The sequence below is a fragment of the Ictidomys tridecemlineatus genome, chromosome 5, assembly GCF_052094955.1.
Source record: "Ictidomys tridecemlineatus isolate mIctTri1 chromosome 5, mIctTri1.hap1, whole genome shotgun sequence".
In the NCBI taxonomy this organism is placed as follows: Eukaryota; Metazoa; Chordata; class Mammalia; order Rodentia; family Sciuridae; genus Ictidomys; species Ictidomys tridecemlineatus.
In genome coordinates, this window is record NC_135481.1 from 96,652,069 (window position 1) to 96,673,602 (window position 21,534).

The 21,534-nt window shown below is 39.2% G+C and overlaps 1 protein-coding gene across 5 annotated transcripts in view; it reads left to right on the forward strand.

The window, feature by feature from the left end:
• Coq6 (coenzyme Q6, monooxygenase) overlaps positions 1-21,534 on the forward strand; it is a 34,418-nt gene that overhangs the window by 1,252 nt on the left and 11,632 nt on the right. For 3 of the 5 annotated variants that reach the window (XR_013439128.1, XM_078050511.1, XM_078050512.1), the window contains exons 2-11: positions 4,543-4,677; positions 5,663-5,721; positions 6,017-6,140; positions 9,366-9,496; positions 10,358-10,465; positions 10,544-10,606; positions 10,803-10,910; positions 13,404-13,606; positions 13,686-13,801; positions 13,958-14,124. Coding sequence is in view for 4 of the 5 variants with exons in the window: in XM_078050511.1 (XP_077906637.1) it covers positions 4,543-4,677; positions 5,663-5,721; positions 6,017-6,140; positions 9,366-9,496; positions 10,358-10,465; positions 10,544-10,606; positions 10,803-10,910; positions 13,404-13,606; positions 13,686-13,801; positions 13,958-14,124 (1,214 nt within the window). In the remaining variant the exon portion in view is untranslated. Of the gene's footprint in view, positions 1-4,542; positions 4,678-5,646; positions 5,722-6,016; positions 6,141-9,365; positions 9,497-10,357; positions 10,466-10,543; positions 10,607-10,802; positions 10,911-13,403; positions 13,607-13,685; positions 13,802-13,957; positions 14,125-14,600; positions 14,738-21,534 lie in introns of those variants that run through there. The other 2 variants (XM_005321221.5, XM_078050513.1) reach the window with 2 other exon arrangements.

Consider the following 21,534-nt stretch of genomic DNA (forward strand, 5'->3'; position numbering starts at 1 on the left):
ATTATGAATATTTTGTGTAAAAGCTTTTGTGTGCATGTATTTTTGGTTATCTTGAGTCTATTCCTACTAGTGGAATTGCTGAATAATGATAACTTTGTTTAATATTTGAAGAATTGCCAGACTTTTCCATTGGAAACACTATACTAGGGTTCCAGTTTCTCCAGGTCCTAGGTAGCACTTGTTATTGTCTTTTTATTTATCAGCTATCTTAGTGGATGTAAAGAGATTTTAGTTTATATTTATCTAATGACTAATAATATTGAGTGTTTTCATATGCTTACTGGCCATGTGTTATCTTTGGAGAAATGATTATTCAGATCCTTTGGTTTTTGTTTGTTTATTTATGGTTCTTGGTTTTGAACCCAAGATCTCAGTGCATGCTAGGCAAGCATTCTACCACTGAGCTGCAGACCCCAGCCTTACCTTTTGTTTATAATTGGGCCATTTTTTTAATTGAATTGTAAGAGTTCTTTTGTATATTCTGGGCACAAATCCTTCATCAGATATATGATTTGCAAATATTTTGTTCTAGTTTGTTGTCTTTTTTAAAAACTTGCTTGATAATATTCTTTGAAGCACAAGCATTTTGATTTGTTTTTTTTTAATCTGTTTATTTATTTGTTATGGTACTTGGGGTTAAACTCAGGACCCTGAGCATGCTGAGCAAATGCTGCACCACTGAACTACATCCTCAGCCCCATTTTCAGTGTTGATGCAGTCCAGTTTAACAGTCCTTCATCAGTTGTGCTTTTGGTGTTATAACTAAGAAATTATTGCATAGCCCCAAGATTTACTCCCATTTTTTTTTTCCTAGAAGTTTTAGGGCTTACAGCAGTCTGTGATCTACTTTTGAGTTGAATTTTATGTATCCTGTGAGGTTAGGACTATGCATTTACATGTGTAATTTAAGGTGCTCCATTACATTGTGAAACAGATATTATTTGCATATTTATGTGAAAAATATGCTTAGTAAGATCAAATAAAGACCAGAGTCTCATAGCCAGGCAGTACCAGAGTTAGAATTCAACCCAGGCCACCAAATTCCAAATGTATTGCTTTTAACAACTTATGGTGGCTTTCAGAAATTGGACTTGAGTCTTCTAGCCTCAGAAATGAGAGGTTACCAATAGTGTGAAAGCCTTTTTTGACTTCAGCATCATGGATGACAGCCACATCTTCCCTGATAGGGTTCCTCCTATAAAGAATCGATGAGAACTAGTGCTTTCTTTGTATATGAGCTAATGGGCGGGAACCCCAAAGTAATTTTTAAAACATGGGGTGTGATGGTGCACACCTGTAATCTCAGTGACTCAGGAGTTTGAGGCAAGAGGATTGCAAGTTTAAAGCCAGCCTCAGCAATTTAGCGAGGCCCTAAGCAATTTAGCAAGACCCTGTCTCAAAATAAAAAATAAAAAGGGCTAGGATGTAGCTCAGTGGCAAAGTGTCCCTGGGTTCAATCCCCAGGACAATAAACAAACAAAACATAGTATCAATTATTGAGCACTTGCTTGGGACAGGCATCTTTTTGAATATTTTGTATATATTTTAACTTAATCCTTATAATAATCCCAATTGTAGATTGTGCAGAGAAGTTCAGAAAGATTAAGTAACTTGCACCCAAGGGTGAATAATTAGATATACAACACTTTGGGAACAGAAAAAACTTTCTGGCAGGTTTAAGTAAGTATCCTTGCTCTCAGACAGTCATTTTGATTGTGCCTATTGGTAAATGAGTTAAAATATAAAATCCTGGGTCTCAGGCTTCAGTGCATATAAGAAGCACCTAGGTTTTTATTATTGTTTCTTAGATTTTTAATAACTCTGGCAAAGATACAAAATTCAGAAGGTACAAATATGGGCTATTGGTATGAAAAGTATAAATCAAGACTTGTATTTTTTTATTGTTAGCCATCAAGATCTCCTCAAAGGTGATCATTGTTAGCAGTGTACAGAATTATAATTTTAAAATGAAGATACCAGATTCTGCTTCCAATGACTCTGACTCAGTTTGTCATGCTGGGCCAGCAAGCCTATATTTTAAACAAATACCCCAGGAGCTGGGTTTGGTAGCTTAGCAATTTTGGAGGCTAAGGCAGGATGCTCAGGCAGGAGGATTGCAGATTTGAGGCCAATCAATTTGAGCAAGGCCCTACACAATTTAGTGAGACTTTGTCTCAAAATTAAAAAGGGCTGGGGATATAGCTAACTGGTAAAGTGCCTCTGGGTTCATCTACCGCCCCCCCCCCAACACACACACACTTACACAAAAGTAGAAAATGGGGTTGGGATTGTGGCTCAGTGGTAGAGCACTTGCCTAGGATGTGTGAGGCACTGGGTTCAATTCTCGGCACCTCATATAAATAAATAAAGGTCCATTGACAACTAAAAAAACATTTTTTAAAAAGTAAAAATTGTCTACTTAACTTTTAATATTTCCCCATAAGTTTATGATGTTTTCTGTTTTAATCAGCTGTTTTGTTGTTGTGACCAAAAGACCTGCCAACTTTAAGCAATTTATTTGGGGCTCACAGTTTCAGAGGTCTCAGTTCATAGATGGCCAACTCCATTGCTCTGGGTCCAAGAGGTGAGGCAGAACATCAAGGTAGAAGGATATGATGAGGAAGGCAACTCAGGACATGACAATCAGTCAGCAGAGAGAGTTCCCTCACACCAGGGACAGAGGTGTACACTGAAGGCACACCTCCAGTGACCCAGCTCCTCCATCCACATCTTATCTGCCTACAATTACCACCCAGTTAATCCTTATCCAGAGACTAAAGTACTGATTACGTTAAAATTTGACACAATTCATTTTCCTCTAAACTTTCTTGCATGTCTTACATACATGATCATGAGTTTGGGGGGACACCTCAGAATTTAACCGTTTCTTAAAGGCTTGAAGCAACTTTATTTCCCTCTTATATTAATTGAGTTCAGGAATAGTCCTGTATAGTTTGTTTAGGGTTTTTTTGTTGTTATTGGGGTGGGGAGGCGTTTGGTACTGGAGATTGAACACATGGGCACTTAACCACTGAGTCATATTCCCAGCCCCCCCCCCGCCTTTTTTTTAATGTTTTATTTTGAGACAGGGCTCACTGAGTTGCTGGGCCTGGCTTTGAACTTGTGATCCTATTGCCTCAGCCTCCTGAACCACTGGGGCCACCAGCCCTGGCTCCAATCCCTTTTTTATTATTTCTGCCAGTGTTTTAGGATTAGATTTGTAGGCACAATTGATGGATCTCTGGTTACCTTTTCATTTTTATAAACTCTGATTTGATTTAATCTTGTGAGTTCTGTTTGTTTATTTTTCTATTAAACAGGATTTTTCTTTCCTTTTTCTTTCTTTTCTTTTCTTTTTTTTTTTTTTTTTTTTGTGTGTGTGTGTATGTGTGTGGGGGGGGTACAGGGGATTGAACTCAGGGCTTCACATATGCTTGAGATGTACAGTACCATATTGTTATCTCCCACTAGGCTAACCCTCCAGGCCAGGAGTTAATAGTCTCAAGATTGGAAATATGAGATATCTAAACACTTTTGTATTTTTCACTTCATTCTTCCTTTCTGGAAAATCCTATTGCTAGTTTTATATTTTGTAATTTGCTTCTTTGCACATGGCATGTAGTGAACTTTATCTAGAGAAGTCTGGCAGTTTGGATGAGGTAGTTCTCCTGACTAAAGAGGTGAAATATGTTATACTTAGGAGTTTTATGTTACATGAGAAATGTCCTTTGAGAAATTTTGTATTCTAAGACCTAAAGAATTAAACTTTTGGGCTGGGACTGGTGCTCAGTGGTAAAGTACTAGCATGTGTGAGGCACTGGGTTCGATCCTTAGCACCACAAAAATTAATAAAATAAAGGTATAGTGTCCATCTACAACTAAAACAATATTTTTTAAAATTTTTTATTTATCTTTTATGTTTAATTTTTACCCAGTAATGGATATTGAACCCAGTGGTTCTGTACCACTGAAATATTCCCATCCTTTTTTTTTTTTTTTTTAAACAGTGTTGCACTAGATTGTGGATGCTGGCCTCAAACTTGGAATCCTTCTGCTTCATCAAGTCACTGGGATTATAGGCATGTGCTGCTGCACCTGGCTTAAATTTATTTTTAACTGAAACAAAAACATTAAAATTGCACACATTGGGGCTGAGGTTGTGGCTCAGTGGTAGAGCGCACAAGTGCCTTGCACATCTGAGGCACTGGGTTTGAGCCTCAGCACCACATAAAAATAAATAAAGGTATTATGTCCATCTACAACTAAAAAAATGTTTTTAAAAAGTTGCATATACTAATGGTATACCATGTAATATTTTTTCCATGTAATGTTTTGATGTATATATACTTGCTTGATTATTTAAATCAGGTTAAACATTTGTCTACCCAAACATTTATCATTTCTTTATTGTGAAAACATTCAAAATGCTCTCTTCTAGCTTTTTGAAGTGTACAGTAAGTACATTATATCTGTAGTCATACTACTGTGCAATTACATTTTTGACTTTTTAAAAATCATATGAAATGTTTTTGTTTGTTTTAGGACATGATATCCACTTCCGTGATAAAAAAATCCTGTTGCTAGAAGCAGGTCCAAAGAGAGTTCTGGAGAAGTTGTCAGAAACGTACAGCAACAGGGTCAGCTCCATTTCCCCTGGCTCTGCAACCCTTCTCAGTAGTAAGTAGAACTTCTCTCACAGGTCCAACCTCTTTCCCCTTCAGCCTTCCAGTAGCCCCATAGGACAGTCACCAAAGCATCTATGGAGAGGGATCTCACTGTGGGTAGGGAGCGGGAGGTGAGCTTGGCAGTCTAGGGCATAATCAGAGATGAAGTTGTCAGTGTAACAACTCCCAGTCTGAGGAAGCCATCCTTGAGACATGCGGCTCCATTATGTGGACTTGGTATGTGAAGTTAGGTCATTACGGTAGGACTGAATCTATGTGAACTATCTGATCATTCCCTCTGCATTCCCAGAGTCAGTCCTCAAGTAGACTAGGAAGTCTGTATGCTAAATGTTTTGGGGTATAGATGAACGTATATGCATATAGAACCAGTTAGCATCTCTCTTTAGGGTCTCTTGCAGATGTTACTCCTCAGACATCCTGTCTAAAACCACCCTTCCTAAAAGTAAACTCTTCCCTCATGAGGGAGACCCTTATACTGCTTTGTTTTTCTTCATAGCACTTACCTGACATTATATTGTGTTTTTTGTGGTCCATCTCAAATTGGATTGTCAGCTGCAGAAGGCAGGGACTTTGGCTTTCTACTTTCTGCTCAGTAACTAGATTTATAATGGTACATAGTAGATGTTCAGTAAATATTTCTTTGCCACAAATCGTTAGAAAATAAAAATGACCTTTAAATATTTATGATTTTACTTAGATTATAAAAAATAACAATATGAATTTGGTTTTCCTTATTCCTCCTACTTTAATGTGATTTACCTTTTGGGCCTTTTTTCACGCTGTACAATCTGGAACTGGAGAACAGTTTAGCTCCTAGAAACAAACAGGGTAGGGGCAGAGAGGATGTTTTTTCTGTTATTGGACAATACTGAAGACCACCTCTTATTTAACAGGACAAAAGGGACAAAAGGGAGTGCAGGAGCCAGGTTCCTTTTGGATCTTTTCTTTTGTAGATCTGTAGATCCTTTCTTTTGTAGGTTTTGGTGCTTGGGATCACATTTGCAACATGAGATACAGAGCCTTTCGGCGAATGCAGGTACTTCCTTTTCCTTTTTCACTTTTGGCAATATGTCTTTGTCTCTCGGATATTAAGATGTTGGAGTCCATGCTCTCCAGGTGTTCTGAGAACGTGGGAAGAATCAGACAAAGCTCACATTCAGTCTAAGGAAGTGGGAGAAGCATTGCTCACAATCTTCTCACCTTTTATCTCCTGCCAGAGAGGCTGACAATTTTTAATTTCTGCTTCTGCCACTTAAGAAATTATCAGTTTCTATTTGGAGTCTGTTTCCTTCACCTTGGTTTTAATGCAGGCTATCCTTTTGTGTTTTCAGGTGTGGGATGCGTGCTCAGAGGCCTTGATAATGTTCGATAAGGATAATTTAGATGACATGGGCTATATAGTGGAGAACGATGTCATCATGCATGCTCTTACTAAGCAGCTGGAGGCTGTGTCTGGTGAGGCACCATCTTGTCCATCTTCCATTTTCTCTCTGGGAATTGAGCTGCCTTAGGACTTACTGGGAGAAAAGATCCCTTTTATAGATTCGTAATTTCTATAGCAATGAAATCCTCTGATGTTTATCTCAGGGTTGTTCTTTTCCCTTTCTTTGGTACTGGGAATTGAAATCAGGTGGTTTACCACTGAGCTATAACCCCAAACCTTTTCCCCCCCCCAGGGTTTGAACTCCGAGGCACTTAACCACTAAGCCATATCTCCATCTCTCCCCATTTTTTTTTAATATCTTATTTAGAGACAGGGTCTTGCCAAGTTGCTCAGGGTCTTGCCAAATTTCTAAGGCTGGCTTTGAACTCATGATCCTCCTGCCTCAGCCTCCTGAGCCACTGGAATTACAGGCCTGAAACATGTCCAGCCCCCAATTTTTTTTTATTTTTTTATTTTTTAGTTGTAGATGGACACAATACCTTTTTTTATTTGTTTTGTTTTTAAGTGGTGCTGAGGAGCAAACTCAGTGCCTCACATGTGTGAGGCAAGCACTCTACCACTGAGCCACAACTCCAGCCCACCAAACTTTTTTATCTTATGTTTTTTTAAAATTTTGAGACAGAATCTCACCAAGTTGCTAAGGCTGGCTTCAAATTTGTGATCTTCCTGTCTCAGCCTTCTGAGACACTGGGATTATAAGAAAACATGCCTGGGTTTCTTTTTTTTAAACAGCTTTATTCTTAAACAATTTATATGTCATAAATTCTCCCATTTTAACTGTACAGTTCAACTTTAGGTGTATTTATATAGAGTATACCACTGTCACCACAATATTATTTTAGAACATTTTCATCACCTAAAGGAAATCTCATGCTGGTTACAAGTAGTGCACATCTAGAATCTGAGCAATTTGGTTAGCTGTAAGGAGGTTGCAAGTTCTAGGCCAGCCTTAGCTATTTAACAAGAGCCTCAGCAACCTTAGCAAGATCCTGTCTCAAAAAAAAAAAATTAAAAAGGACTGGTGATGTAGCTCAGTGGTAAAGCAATCTTGGGTTTCAGTCCCCAGAACAAAAAAAAAAAGAAGGAAGGAAATCTTTTACCAATTTTAATCATCCTTCATTCCCAGCCCTAGTCCCTGGCAGCCACTAATCTGCTTTCCATCTCAAGATTAGCCTATATTGGATAATTCATATATGTGAAATTTTACAATTTGTATTAATTTGATTCAAGAGTTTGTTTTTTCACCTAGCTCTTATTTTTACAGTACTGGTGTTTGAATCCAGGGGTGCAATACCACTGAGCTATATCCCCAGCCCTTATTTTTTATTTTGAGACAGGGTCTAAGTTACCCAGGCTGGCCTTGAACTTGTGAACCTCCTGTTTCAATCTTCCGAGTAGCTGGGATTACAGGTGTGCACCCAGCTTCACTGAGCATATTTTTGAAATTCATCCATGTTGTAGCATGTATCAGTGTTCTTCCCCTTTTATTGCCAAGTAGTATTCCATGGTGTAAATATAACAAATTTTGTTTTTTCATATATTATTTGATAGATATTTAGATTGTTTCCACTTTTTGGCATCTGTGAATAGTATGATGAATATTTTTGTGTACAAATTTTTGTGTGGAAATATGTTTTTATTTCTGTGGATACACGTAAGTAGAATTGCTGAGTCATATATTCTGCACTTAACATTTTCAGAAGCTGCCAAACTATTTATAGAGGCTGCACCATTTCACTTTCTTACAAATTTAAAGATTCCATTTCTTCACATTCTTGACATCCTACTTATTTTCTTTATTAAAAAAATTATTGGGGCTGGGGTTATGGCTAGTGGTAAAGCGCTTGCCTAGCATGTATGAGGCACGGGTTCAATTCTCAGTACCACAAATAAAAATAAATAATGATCCATTGACAACTAAAAAATATTTTTAAAAAATTATAGCCTTCCTGGGGCTGGGGATGTGGCTCAAGCGCTTGCCTGGCATGCGTACAGCCTGGGTTCGATCCTCAGCACCACATACAAACAAAGATGTTGTGTCCGCCGAAAACTAAAAAATAAATATTAAAAAATAATTCTCTCTCAAAAAAATATATAGCCATCCTATTGAATATAAAATGATATCTCTTATAATTTTGATGGTATTTCCCTATTATGAGTAATAATGTTGAACATCATTCTGTGTGCTTAATTTGTCTTTGAAGAAATATCTGTTCAAAAATTTTTGCCACACCTGTAATCCCAGCGGTTTGGGAGGCAGGAAGATCACAAGTTGAAAGCCAGCCTTAGCAACTCAGTGAGGTCCTTCCTAAGCAATTCAGTATGACCCTGTCTCTAAATAAAATATTAAAAAGGGGTGTGGGTGCGACTCAAAAGTGCCCCTGGGTTCAATCCCTGGTACCCCCCAAAAATAAAAAGTTACCCATTTTTAAATTAGATTATTTATAGTTTTGTTCTCAAGTTGTAGTTCTTTATATACTCTGAATACAAATTTCTTATCAGATCTATGATTTGCATATGTACATATATGTGAGAGAGGATTCAGAAACAATTTAAATGCTTTTTGATATAGGATACTTGACCACTATCTAGCTTTGAAAAATAATTTAGGGCTGGGGATGTAGCTCAGTGGTAGAATGCTGCCTAGTATGCATGAGACCTTGGGTTTGATCCTCAGCACTGCAAAAAGAAAAGAAAAGAAAATCCCCTTTTAAGCTATTATGAGGTACACTATTATTGTTTACCCTACTGTCAGTAGCACACAAGAACTTTTTTTTTTTCATCTAACAGTGATTTAATACTCAGTGAACAACCTAGAGCACATTGTTTTTATGAACAACAAAAAAATTATTTCTAGGGGGAAGAAAAATCTTTCTGTTTTAGTCTGTTGCATTCCTACCCTGCCTGCTCTGCCATCATAGGTGGGCTCATTTAGGTATAGAGTGAAACTATAAGAAAGAGAAGAAAGCCTCCTGTGAGAATTCACAGAGAGCTTAAATGCCTTTCTTCTTTTTTTTTTTACACTGAGTCATCCCTGTGGCTTCTGTTATTTATCTACTTTCAGACTGTAGCATGATTACTTGAGTTACTTTCATTTTTTAAGTTACTTTTTAGATCTTATTTGGCAGTAAATGACAAGATATCCTGTCCTTGCTTTAGATTTAGATATGACTTTTCCCTCAGCCCTTTGGCCTGCTTTTCTAATATTTTGGTTTTTTCTCTTTTGACCTTCCCAGACCGAGTGACTGTGCTGTACAGGAGCAAAGCTGTTGGCTACACCTGGCCTGGTCCATTTTCCATGGCAGACTCCAGCCCTTGGGTCCATATTACCCTAGGTGATGGCAGCACCCTCCAGACAAAATTGTTGGTAGTTGAAGATTCTTATTTTGCCAGGGGTCTTGCATGGCTACATCTTATCCTACATTATTCTAGGACCTCTAGTTTTAGACCTAAACCATAGACTAATTTTGGGCAAGGCTGTTGGTTATATAATGACCAGTAAAGTACTCATTCAAGGCAGCCCAAGTTAAGATGATCTTATAAATCCTGTACAGGAAGCAATCTCAGGCTATTTTAGGTCATGAAATGAAGAATAGAAGGATAGCTGGGCCTCACATGGATAAGAACCAGAGTGCCAGAGTTGAAGCTCTTCTTGCCCTCTGAGGAGTCACATTGTCATTCATCTTTCAGCTCTCTGCTTTTCTCCCTCATTTCCTCTCACCAGCTTTACCTTTTACAATTCTGGTGCTTGACCTCTTGTTCAAATATCAAATATCAAGAGAACGTGGCTTATTATCAATTTGTCCAGCTGGTTGGCAAATATTTGCCCTGACAAATATCAATTTGTTCAGCTATAGCTGGCACCTCTCGGGTCAGATGTCCACTTTGGCTCCATTAGCTGATGCTGTAGAGCTGCCCTTCTAGGGCAGTGAGTGAAACAGGCCTGATGAAAAGCTTCCTGCTGGGCTGGGGATGTGGCTCAAGCGGTAGCGCCCTCGCCTGGCATTTGTGTGGCCCGGGTTCGATCCTTAGCACCACATACAAACAAAGATGTTGTGTCCCCCGAAAACTAAAAAATAAAATATTTAAAAAAAAAAAAAAAAGCTTCCTGTCACAGGTGAGCTGCCAGCAGTTGGAACGAGAGAAAACTCAAGGCAAAAGAGAGACTTTTGGAGCAGTTGGTTTATGAGGAGGTTGTAAAACTTAGCAGACTCTTGTCTCCAAGTAGATTGGTGCTGATGGTTACAACTCCGGAGTACGGCAGGCTGCTGGAATCCAGAATGTTAGTTGGAACTATGACCAGTCTGCTGTCGTGGCTACTCTCCATTTATCAGAGGTGAGATCTGGAACTGCTATCTGGAAACCCTGCTCATAGACACTGGGTATTCATAAGAACCTTTCCCCTCTGTTGCAGGCCACAGAAAACAATGTAGCCTGGCAGAGATTTCTTCCCTCTGGGCCTATTGCTCTGCTCCCGGTAAGAGGTCCTCTGGCCAATCTGCTCAAAAGCAAGCCTTCAATTCTAGGACTTCTCTTTCTCTCAGCCTTTTCTCTGGTTTTAGAGAAATATGCCTTAGCTCATGTTGCTACACTTTCTTGTTTTTCTTTATGCTTGAGAGTCCCTCAAGTTCAGAAGTTTTAGCCTTAGTATAGGTGTCCTTCTTTTGACACAGCTCTCGGATACCCTGAGTTCCTTGGTCTGGTCGACATCCCATGACCATGCTGCGGAGCTAGTAAGCATGGATGAGGAAGAGTTTGTGGATGCCATTAACTCTGCCTTTGTGAGTACCAATATGTCCAGCTGACGATGTGTTGCAGAGGTGGATTCAGAAGGTGGTTTTAAGTAAGGAAAAAGGACTAACCAAGCAGCTGCCTCCTTGTAACAGTAAATGGCTGGTAGGATTATGTGGAACAGGGCACGTAGGGGAATGCAAAAAAAATAAAGACAGTGCTGCTTTTCTGAGGGTTGTGTATGCTCTTATGTTGACTAAAACAGTTGCCTAGGTGGTTACCATTGCATTTTTTTTAAGCCATAGAATTTTAATAATTTTGAACAATTCTACTTAGTTCCAAGTATCTACACTTTTGAAGCCTAATGAATAAAAGTATTCCCAGGGAGGGGCTGAGCACATTTCAACACAGTTTAAGAGTAAGCTTTGACCAGGCATGGTGGCACATGTCTGTAATCCCAGTGACTTGGGAGGCTAAGACAGGAGGATCACAAGTTCAAAGCCAGCCTCAGCACTTAGCAGACCCTGTCTCAAAATAAAAAATAAAAAGGGCTGAGGGTGTTAACTCACGGGATAAGTGCCTCTGGGTTCAATCCCTAATACCAAAAAAAAAAAAAAAAAGAAGAAGAAGAAGAGAGAGAGAGAGAAAGTAAGCTTTGTAAGCAGGTTTTGACGGCACATGCCTATTATCCAAGAAATTCAGGATGCCTAGACAGAAGGATTGAAAATTCAAGGCCACCCTCATCAATTTAGTGTGAGGCCCTCAGCAACTTAGCAAGACCCTGTCTCAAAAAAGAGTGGTCTTTGGAGCTGGGGTTGTGGCTCAGTGGTAGAGCATTTGCCTGGCATGTGTGAGGCACTGGGTTTAACTCTCAGCACCATATATAAGTAAATGAATAAAATAAAGGTCCATCAAAAAAAGAGTGGTCTTTGTAGAAAGATATGAGTTCCATACTGTTTCTATTTGTTGATCTCATAAAAAAAAAAAAAGAAAAACAGAAATAGTACCAGTGTAACTCCACATTATGTGCAACCACAAAAATGGGAAGTTATACTCCATGTATATATGTCAGAATACATTCTATTGTCATGTATAACTAATAAGAACAAATTTTTAAAAAACTTTTAAAAACCCAGAAATGGAGTTACCAATTTGTCAGGACTGAATAATGACATTTAAAATGAGTGAATTGGGCAAGGGAAATGGCATGGGGTAAACTACTTCCTAGCATGAGTGAGGCCCAGGGTTCAATTCCCAGCAGCACCACAAAAAATAAAAGTCAAATAAAATGAGAGAATTTATGTAAAATGCTTGGAACATACGTAGTTCATTGTAGATACTCAACAAATAATAATCACTGTTCTGAAGTAAGCACAGCCTGTAGATAATATAGGCAAGAATATTGTTGGAGCTTATATTCCACATCTGAATTCACTAATAGTAACAATTGGTAAGATTTATTGAATGCATAATTGTGCCATGTACTAGGATAGTGTTAACACATACTTATTTAACTCAGTAAATCTTTAATGTGGGTACTACTATTATCCTCATTTAGAGAAATTTAGAACTGGCCTGAGATCACACATCTACTGACAAAAATGAGTTCTACAGTCAAACTGGCCCTTAGAAGCTGTTTTAACCAAGCCTACTACCTCACTAAAGAGTTCACACTGAAGAATTTAAACCCACTGTTCTGCAGTATCAATAAGAATAAAAGGAAATTGGAACCAGGGTTGTGACTCAGTGGTAGAGCGCTTGCCTAGCATGCGTGAGGCACTGGGTTCGATCCCTGGCACCACATAAAAATAAACAAATAAAATAAAGGTATTGGGTCCATCTATAACTAAAAAAAAAAAAATATTAAAAAAAGAATAAAAAGGAACTAAATTTACTGAAGTAGATTCCAGGATAAATGGTAACTGCTCCCCCTGCAGGTCATTTAGTATATATTCCTAGCACAGCCCTCACACCTTTGTAGTACATTCATCCAACAACTGTGAGCACCTTCTGTCTAGCAGACACTGGAATCAGAGGCAGAAGCAACAGTCCCTGTTTCAGGAATCTAGTAGTCAAGTGAAGACAAAATACATAAGTGATGACCTCAGTATGGGGATAGTATACATAGGATGCTGTGGGAGAACACACAGAGGTGTTTTGGGGAGTGTTACAAAAAGAGGTGGCATCTTCTGATGTTCTGCTGAAGAGATGGGAGGACATTCTAAGCAGAGAGGAATCCTGGAGAGAAGAGGATACTGTAGAAGGAGGTACACTGCAGCTGGTGCGATATTATTGAGGATGGGTACTAGCAAAGGGTGTAGCTTAGAGGTAGGCAGGGGCCAGCTCAGGAGCTCTTTGGCCTGATTCTAAAACCTGTGCATTTAAGGGGCTTGTCACTCATGTTCAAGATCAATTTAGGCATGTTCGGTAGCATTACCCTTAGCTTTGGCTATAAAAAAAGATTTCCTTGTTCAATTTTTAATTCCCTGCTAGTCACTGATCAAATTTCTTGTTTGTTTGTTTATGTGGCTGATACTGCTCAGTGGAGTGATGCAAACCACGTGGACTTCATTGATTCAGCTGGGACCATGTTACAATATGTTGTCACCCTTCTGAAGCCCACTAAGGTCTCAGCTCGCCAACTACCCCCAAGTGTAGCAAAGGTGGATGCAAAAAGCAGAGTCCTCTTTCCTCTGGGGTTGGGACATGCTGCTGAGTACGTCCGGCCTCGGGTGGCACTCATTGGGTAAGAGAAACAGAGCAGGGTGTCTCTCCTTTCTCACCATGCTTCTGGAGGCCATACTTGAATGCTGCTCTGTTCTTAGGGACGCAGCCCACAGAGTCCACCCGCTTGCAGGACAAGGTGTCAACATGGGCTTTGGGGATATCTCCAGCTTGGTCCATCATCTCAGTACTGCAGCTTTCAATGGGAAAGACTTAGGTAAGTTTCCGGAATCCAGAGGTCACCTAATTACAAATCACAGCCCCAAAATGGCCCCCAAGAGCAAAATAGGGTAGACAAACATGTATCTGGTTTGGTAGGAGAGGAAAGAAACGTTTATTAGATGAGGGGTTTAACCTTTCCTCTTTCCTTCAGGTTCTATGAGCCACCTTGCAAGTTATGAAACAGACAGACAGCGCCACAACACTGCTCTTTTGGCTGCCACAGACTTACTGAAAAGACTGTATTCCACCAGAGCCCCTCCACTTGTGCTGCTCAGGACGTGGGGTTTGCAGGCCACTAATGCAATGTCTCCACTCAAAGTAAGAGGCCACTTGGGGCTCTCCGAGATTCTTGGTCACTGAGGAGGGATTTGCACACAACTCTTAAATTTCTTTAGTTTTCATGAGTAACCTTTGTTATCTGTATCTGTCTCCCTTCCGTACTGGCTATGTGCAGGAGTGCTTGCTGGGCTTGTTGTCACTGAGGTGCAACAAGCCTAAACAGCAACTCGATATGGTACAGGATGGGCTTAAGCACAGCGACAGGGAATTGTAACGATGAAGTTGTTTCAGCTCCTCTTGCTGTTTCACCAGCTTCTCCCCTGAAACACTTCCATTTAAAAATATTTTCATTTATTTTTAAGCTGGAAGAAAGCAGGAATTCTTCTTAGGAGGAGGGAACTTTTGCTAGATTTTTGCTGTAACATCTTAGGTATTTCATTTTGAACTATTTTCCTGGCTTGCCTTTCCACCTTCAGATGCCAGACCATCACTCACGTTGTTTCATTTTTCTCCAGGAACAGATTATGGCCTTTGCCAGCAAATGAGCGATGTTCTTCTGGAGATTATGTTGTTGAAAGAAGATCTTACCCTGCAACCACCACATACATTTTTAAGATTTGATTTAATAAATTTACTTTTATTCACTGAGGAATGACTTGCAGACAATTCTAAATTTCTTTAATTTAGAATTAAATTAACATTAGAATTCTTTTCTCTTTTACTTATGCTTAATGGGCCTATGGTCCCAAAAATGAGGAATAAGTTGCTATGAGAAAGGAATGTCAATTAAGCCCAAGGAGGGGGAAAAAAACCTTACATGACTATTACGAGTTGCTTGAAGAGAGATTTTTATTACTAAAAGAAAAATCATTAAGGTGCTATTATACTGATTTTCACTTGTTAATAATCCTAAAAGCAAGATTTACAGATTTTTTTTAATACTGGTCATAAATTCATACAGTTGTCTGTAGACAGGTTAGAAATGCTTGGTTGATACATTTTTGTCAAAATTGCCATTTAAAAATTAACATTAGAATGCAAATATACTTTGTGTGTTGGGGGAAGGAGTGATGGGTATTTAACCTAGAGGTGTTCTACCATTGAGCTGTAATCCCCAGCCTTTTTCATTTTTATTTTGAGGCAAGGTCTACTAAGTTGCTGAGGCTGGCCTGGAACTTACCATCCTCCTGCTTCAGCCTCTCAAGCCACTGCATTACAGGCATATACCACTTCACCCAGCAAATATAAATTACTTTTAATCTGTTACAGTGTGCTAGACTTTCTAGAAAAACAAAACCACCATAGTTATAGCTTTCTTATCACAGCATCATATTTGAGTTTTAGTTATGGTTCTCCTCTGGGACACCACTATCTGTTCATTTATAAAACAACAAATAATTTCATTTCACAGGTTTAAAGATTTCAGGAACCATCTCAAAAGGGACACTCTAATTAACAGCAGAATTTAACCATGTGTGGTGGCAGATTAGTGGCCAGTAGAGGGAATGGTGTGTTGCTGTGAGATTACCCCTCCCTCCCCCCCAATGTTGGAGACAGAACCCAAAGCCTTGCTAGTAGGCAAGGGCTCTATCACTGAGCTATACTCCTATCTCTTTTAAGTTTTATCTTAAGTCAGAGTCTACTAAATTGCTCAGGCTGGCCTCAAACTTGTGATCTTCCTGCATCAGTCTCCTGAATAGCTAGGATTACAAGCATGTATCACTATGACTGGTTTACTGTGGATTTTGAAGAGCTCATTCCACAGTGCCAGAGATATCTTTGGAAGAGATCTTTAGGTCTGTCAGATATATACATTGTAAAGAACCTCTTGTCCATCCAGGTGCAATAGTTCATACCTGTACGTAATCCAGCAATTTGGGAGGATGAGGCAGAAGGGTCACAAGTTCAAGATCAGCCTTAACTACTAAGAGGTCCGAAGCAACTTAGTTAAAAGACACTGCCTCAAAGTAGATAAAAAGGAATGTGGTCTGGAATTGTACCTCAATGGTGAAGCGCTTGCCTAGCACATGTGAGTTTGATCCTCAGCACCACATAAAAATAATAAAGGTATTGTGTCCCTCTACAACTAAAACTTAAAAAAAAGTATTGTGTCCAACTACAACTAAAAAATAAATATTTTTTAAAAATCTGATTTGAAGATTTAACAAGAAGAGTGAGTCTCCTTTTGAACCAGTCTAAGCTATTCTTGGGAGTAACTTTTTTTTTTTGGTACTAGAGATTGAATCCAGGAGCACTTAACCACAGAGCCACATCCCTAGCCCTTTTTATTTTTTCTTTTGAGATAGGGTCTCACTAAATTGCTTAGGGCCTTGCTTAGTTGCTGTGGCTGGCCTGTGAACTTGCAATCTTCCTACCTGAGCCTCCGGAGCCACTGGGATTAAAGGTGTGTGTCACCAGGCCTGACTGGGAGTAACTTTTGAAGGGATGGGAAGTTTGTTGCTGGAGAGAAGCTTTTCAGAGAAATGTGAAAAATTTGTGAGATGAGTGAAGTGATAAGGTTACAAACCTTCCTGAATCCTAGGGAAAATATTGCTCAGAATAAGAGATGACAGCTGCAGTGAAAAGCTGTGTGACAACTGGCAGAGGCTGAAGGAACAAGGTCATTTTTCACATGGAAAGGCTGCCTGAAGGAGAACATGGACTCTCCCAAAGTGTGCAAATAAACAAAAGCAATAAGTTGAAGTTTGAGACACTTTGCAGGGAACTCCATGACTTTCAGAAGATGTTCTTTGTATAGCAATGATGGTTAATTAGCCACAACATCCACCAGGTGTCAGGGCGTGTCCTTGGTATTTTAAACACACTAACCCTTTTACAGAGATAAAATATAAAAATATAACTAGCAATATTAGTATATAGGATTCCTTAGTAAAAGGTTCAAACGGTACATTTTCAAATCTTTTTTTCTAAGAAATGATTCTCACCCCAAATTGCACTTAAAATAGGCAAATCAGTTAATTTTTGCAAATAGATTTCTGAAGTGAGACTGCATCTACCCACGAGTTTTGAAGGTATCCAAGGTGACCAAAGAAACATACTTCACAAACAGGGCCACTGCTGTGAGAAGCTTCCGAGACCTCCTGAGGTGAGGAAGACCAGGGAGTCTCATCTTCCTGGACCTGGCAGGTGGCAGGAGTCTAATGAACACAGCTTACTTCTTGGGGCAACAACTTGGTGTCTACTGGAGGTAACAGTCTTTCAGTCATGTTAACACTTGGTACTGGTCAGGAACCCTACTTTGACAAAAAATTGTAGGGTATCTAGGCATCATGTCACATGTTAAAGAAGAAACCATAAAGAATTTAGGAGTTGTCTTAAAGAGTTTGGAAGGCTTTGGAATGGGAGTCTGAGAAGAAGACCACTAAAAAGATAGGTAGATTTCAGCTCAACAGGAGGAGGAGGTAAACATCAGCACAGTCCTCAAGTGAAACGAACTGTCTGAAAATGCTTTAAACAGGCACTGAATAAACCTGTTGGAAACACTGAGGATTCCTGCTTGGGGAAAAAAAAACAAAGAGTTAGTTTGTCTCTGATTCTAAAGATTCTTATTTCATTACATATTAACATTCTTTTGAGGAAGGTACCAGGTATAAAGGTGACCTTTGTAATAAGAGTCAGTTTGAATTGGGTGCAGTGACAGTCGCCTGTAGTACTAGCTACTCTAGACTGAACTAGGGGGTGGTGTGGAGGGGGGTGTCACTTCACCAGGAGTCTGAAACCAGCCTGAATAACAATGAGACCCCTGCTCTACCATTGGGAAAAAAAAAAAAAAGTCTGAAGAGGGCTGAGGTTGTGGCTCAGCCGTAGAGCACTTGTCTAGCACTCACAAGACCCTGGATCCGATCCTCAGCACCACATTAAAAATAAATAAATGAAGGTATTGTGTCCAACTACAACTAAAAAATAAAAATATTTTTTAAAAAAGTCTGAAGAAACTCCACATTGAACTTTTTTAAAAAATTAATTGGGGGGGATAAGGATATAGAAATTTGCCTAGTTCCTTGCACATAGCAGATGTTTCTTGACTCAATGGAGTAACTAAAAGTTCCCAAGCTAGTGTGGGAGTTACACATATTTAACAATCCTTTGTGAGAGTGGAAGGAAAGGGAGGTGAATAAAAGCTACAAGTTTGCAGAGATACAACTGCTGGAAAAAAAAGAAGATAAAGAGCCATGGCAAAGAAGCCAAACTGTAGCTCTTTCCAGTTCAAAAACAATAAAATATCAGACAAGCAGATAATGGTCGTGTAGAAAAGTACAAAATGGTAAAAATTTTAAAAAAAAAATTTAAGATAATGACTTTCAGGAGAGATAATTCACAAAATGAAGAGCTCCAGATACTGACTCAAAAAGAGAGAGTCATTAAGTATGATTCTCTGGAAATGCAGGTACAATATTCTGATAATGGACCAAAATAGCCAACAAAATAAAATGCGGTGTATTATTGGGAAAAAGATTGGAAATCCTGGAATCATAAGATTATTTATTTATTTATATAAATTTTTTATTATCTTTATTTTATTTACTTATTTTTATGTGGACTGAGGATCAAACCCAGGACCTCTCACGTGCTAGGTGAGCGCTCTACCACTGAACCACAACCCCAGCCCCAGATTCTTTTTTTAATAAAGATTTTTTTAAAGATGGACACAATATCTTTATTTATTTTTCATGTGGTGCTGAGAATCAAACCCAGAACCTTACAAGTGCAAGGCAAGCGCTCTACTGCTGAGCTATAACCCCAGCCCCAATTCATAAGATTTTAGCTAAAACCATCAGAGACCAAAGCAGCAAAGTACTGCTACAAATGGAGAGAAGCAAAAGGCACATCAGGGGTTGAGAGAGTAATTATCTTAGTGGCAGAGTGTGTGCTTAGCACGCACAAGCACTAGGCCCTGGGTTCAACCCTTAGTGGGTGTGCAAATGTACAAACAGCCAACTGAAAGAGACTGTGATCAAAATCTAGATTCTCAAATAGCCACACACTGACCTTGACCACAGACCAAAAGCCAGGGCATAGCTGTTATTTCTTAGAAATAACCTTAAGTTTAGGATCAGATAATTCTATGATCACATTAGCCTGGGAGCTGGTATTGACACTGAATATGCACATACCTATAAAGCTGGATATGTACATTAATCCCAGAACTGATTGTTAAAAAGTTGACTTAGGAAGGCAGGCTATAAAGCACTGGATGGCCTGCCTGCTTTCTCTCCCTTTCTTTTTTTAATGTTGATTCTTTTAATTAATCTTAAGGCCCTGACTTCATTTTTCAAACATTACTGTAAGGAAGAGTGTGAATTGGTTCCAGTATTCAGGCCAGTAACAATAAAAGAGCGCTTGCCTAGAATGTGTGAGGCACTGTGTTCGATCTTCAGCACCACATAAAAATGGACAAATAAAGTGGAGGCATTGTGTCTATCTAGGACTGAAAATTTTTTTTAAAAACCCACAAAACTGGCTACAAGTTGTGCAACTGAACATTTGAGTCATGTGCCTCCTCTAAAAGATCCTCAAAGAATAGAGATAGTATCTTTTAATTTTATATCCAAATAACACTTATTATAATGCTTTATACCTAAATATTTACCAAAAAATTTTTTTAAAAAATGAGGACCAACAATGAGTGGAAGAGAGGAGAGAAGCTAAGACACTGTAGATGGGAGGGGCAGACTGCTATCAAATGTGGGAGGGATGGGAAAGGGGTGCTTAGAGGCAGAGTGAAGGAGTGACAGCAGAAATGGAGCCCTGACTGTGCCAAATAAAATTCTCATTTTGTTGCTTGTTCAAAATAAATTAGTTTGTACAGTGCAGAATGAATGCCAACTGTCTAAAGCTAACTGGAATGCAGAGGCAAGTTAAGGACGAAGAGGAAAAATTAATTGCTTAGCCATCCTTCCTTGGGGTCACTAGCTTCTGTATCAGGGCTAAAAATGGATATCTTTTCTCTTGTTTACCCATCTCACTTTTCAAACTTTCTAGACAGCTTGTTCTCTTAACCAATTACAGGAAATTTAAAAATCTGCATCTTTATGAGCTTGAATTTGGAGCTCAGGGAAAAGCATAGAGCAGTATGAGATGACAGAAGAGGTCTATCCATTTCCTTTCACAGAATTAAGAACCAAAAATCAAAGAATTTATAGGCACAGGTAGATTTAACTCAGGTTGACCTCCCGTGAAAGGCTGCAATCTCTTCTTCTAGGTACTGACCCAAAGAATCAGAATCTGCTCTGCTTAACGTCTGGTATATGAGGTAATATCTGTGAATTCATTCAACACTGTTCCTGCATTTAGACTGACCATGACCCCTTACCTTCTTACTACCCTAAATCTTTCCTCCTCTTAATCCAGCCCAAGATGTCAGAAGCTCGTCTCCCTATTCCCTCCCCAATTCCACTGTTGGTTCATCAGTTATCCAATTGACTCCACTCTGTAAATAAGGCATTCCCTTGGCCTGACTCACTCAGTCCCATTTCTCTACAGGCATCCCTTCACCACAGATCACAAGGAATTTGACGGGCTCATGTTTTGGGTTAATGGATTTGAATCGGAACAAATCTCACCAAAAGAAAAAAACACCCTAAACTCTCCCACACAGCTCTCAAGCAGGTTACGCAAATATTAGTGCTACCATTCAAATAAATGTGCCCCTGCCATGGTCCAGAAGTTGGGCTCCTCCAACCTCCTGCCACTTGTACAAAATGATACTGCTCCACTAAGGGATGTAGGACAGGAACTTGGGAAAGGAAAGAATTCCTTGTGTAGGCCCCCTTAATCTATAGCCTGCTATTAATACCATATAGTCCTAAATTGGAAGTCCCTAGAGAAGTTATGATGGGCTTAACCAGCCTGGGGCTTTGGAGAAGAGTATGTGTTGACTACAGTTTGGGGCATAATTAAATCTCAATACTTCAGACAGGTACATACCCTAATTTTATACATGGGAAAACAGAGGCTCCGAGAATTTAGGTGTCTTACACCTAAATATCGAAACCATTAAGTGATGCAGGCATGATTTAAACCCAGGTCTTAACTGAAAGTTTCTAAACCACTCTGCTGTTTTAAAATACCAACAGGCAAGAGATAACCACTGTCTAAGTCATGAAATCAAGGGCTGGGGTTGTGGCTCATTGGTGGAGCGCTTTCCTAGCATGCGTGAGGCACTGGGTTTAATCCCTGACACCACATTAAATTAAAATAAAATAAAAGTATTTTTAAAAACATAAATAAACTTAGGACATCAAGATTATGGGGACTCTATCCTACCCTCTGTTTACTAAACCTGCTCTCTAAAAACTCCACTACCATAAACTGAGGCAACTGCTAGTAGCCTGGAGGGAACTCTCTCCTATTTAAACCAAATGGAGAGTGAATAGTAATAATCACTAGGACTTGGAGAGTCTCTAAACAAAGATTTGTTGGCAAATA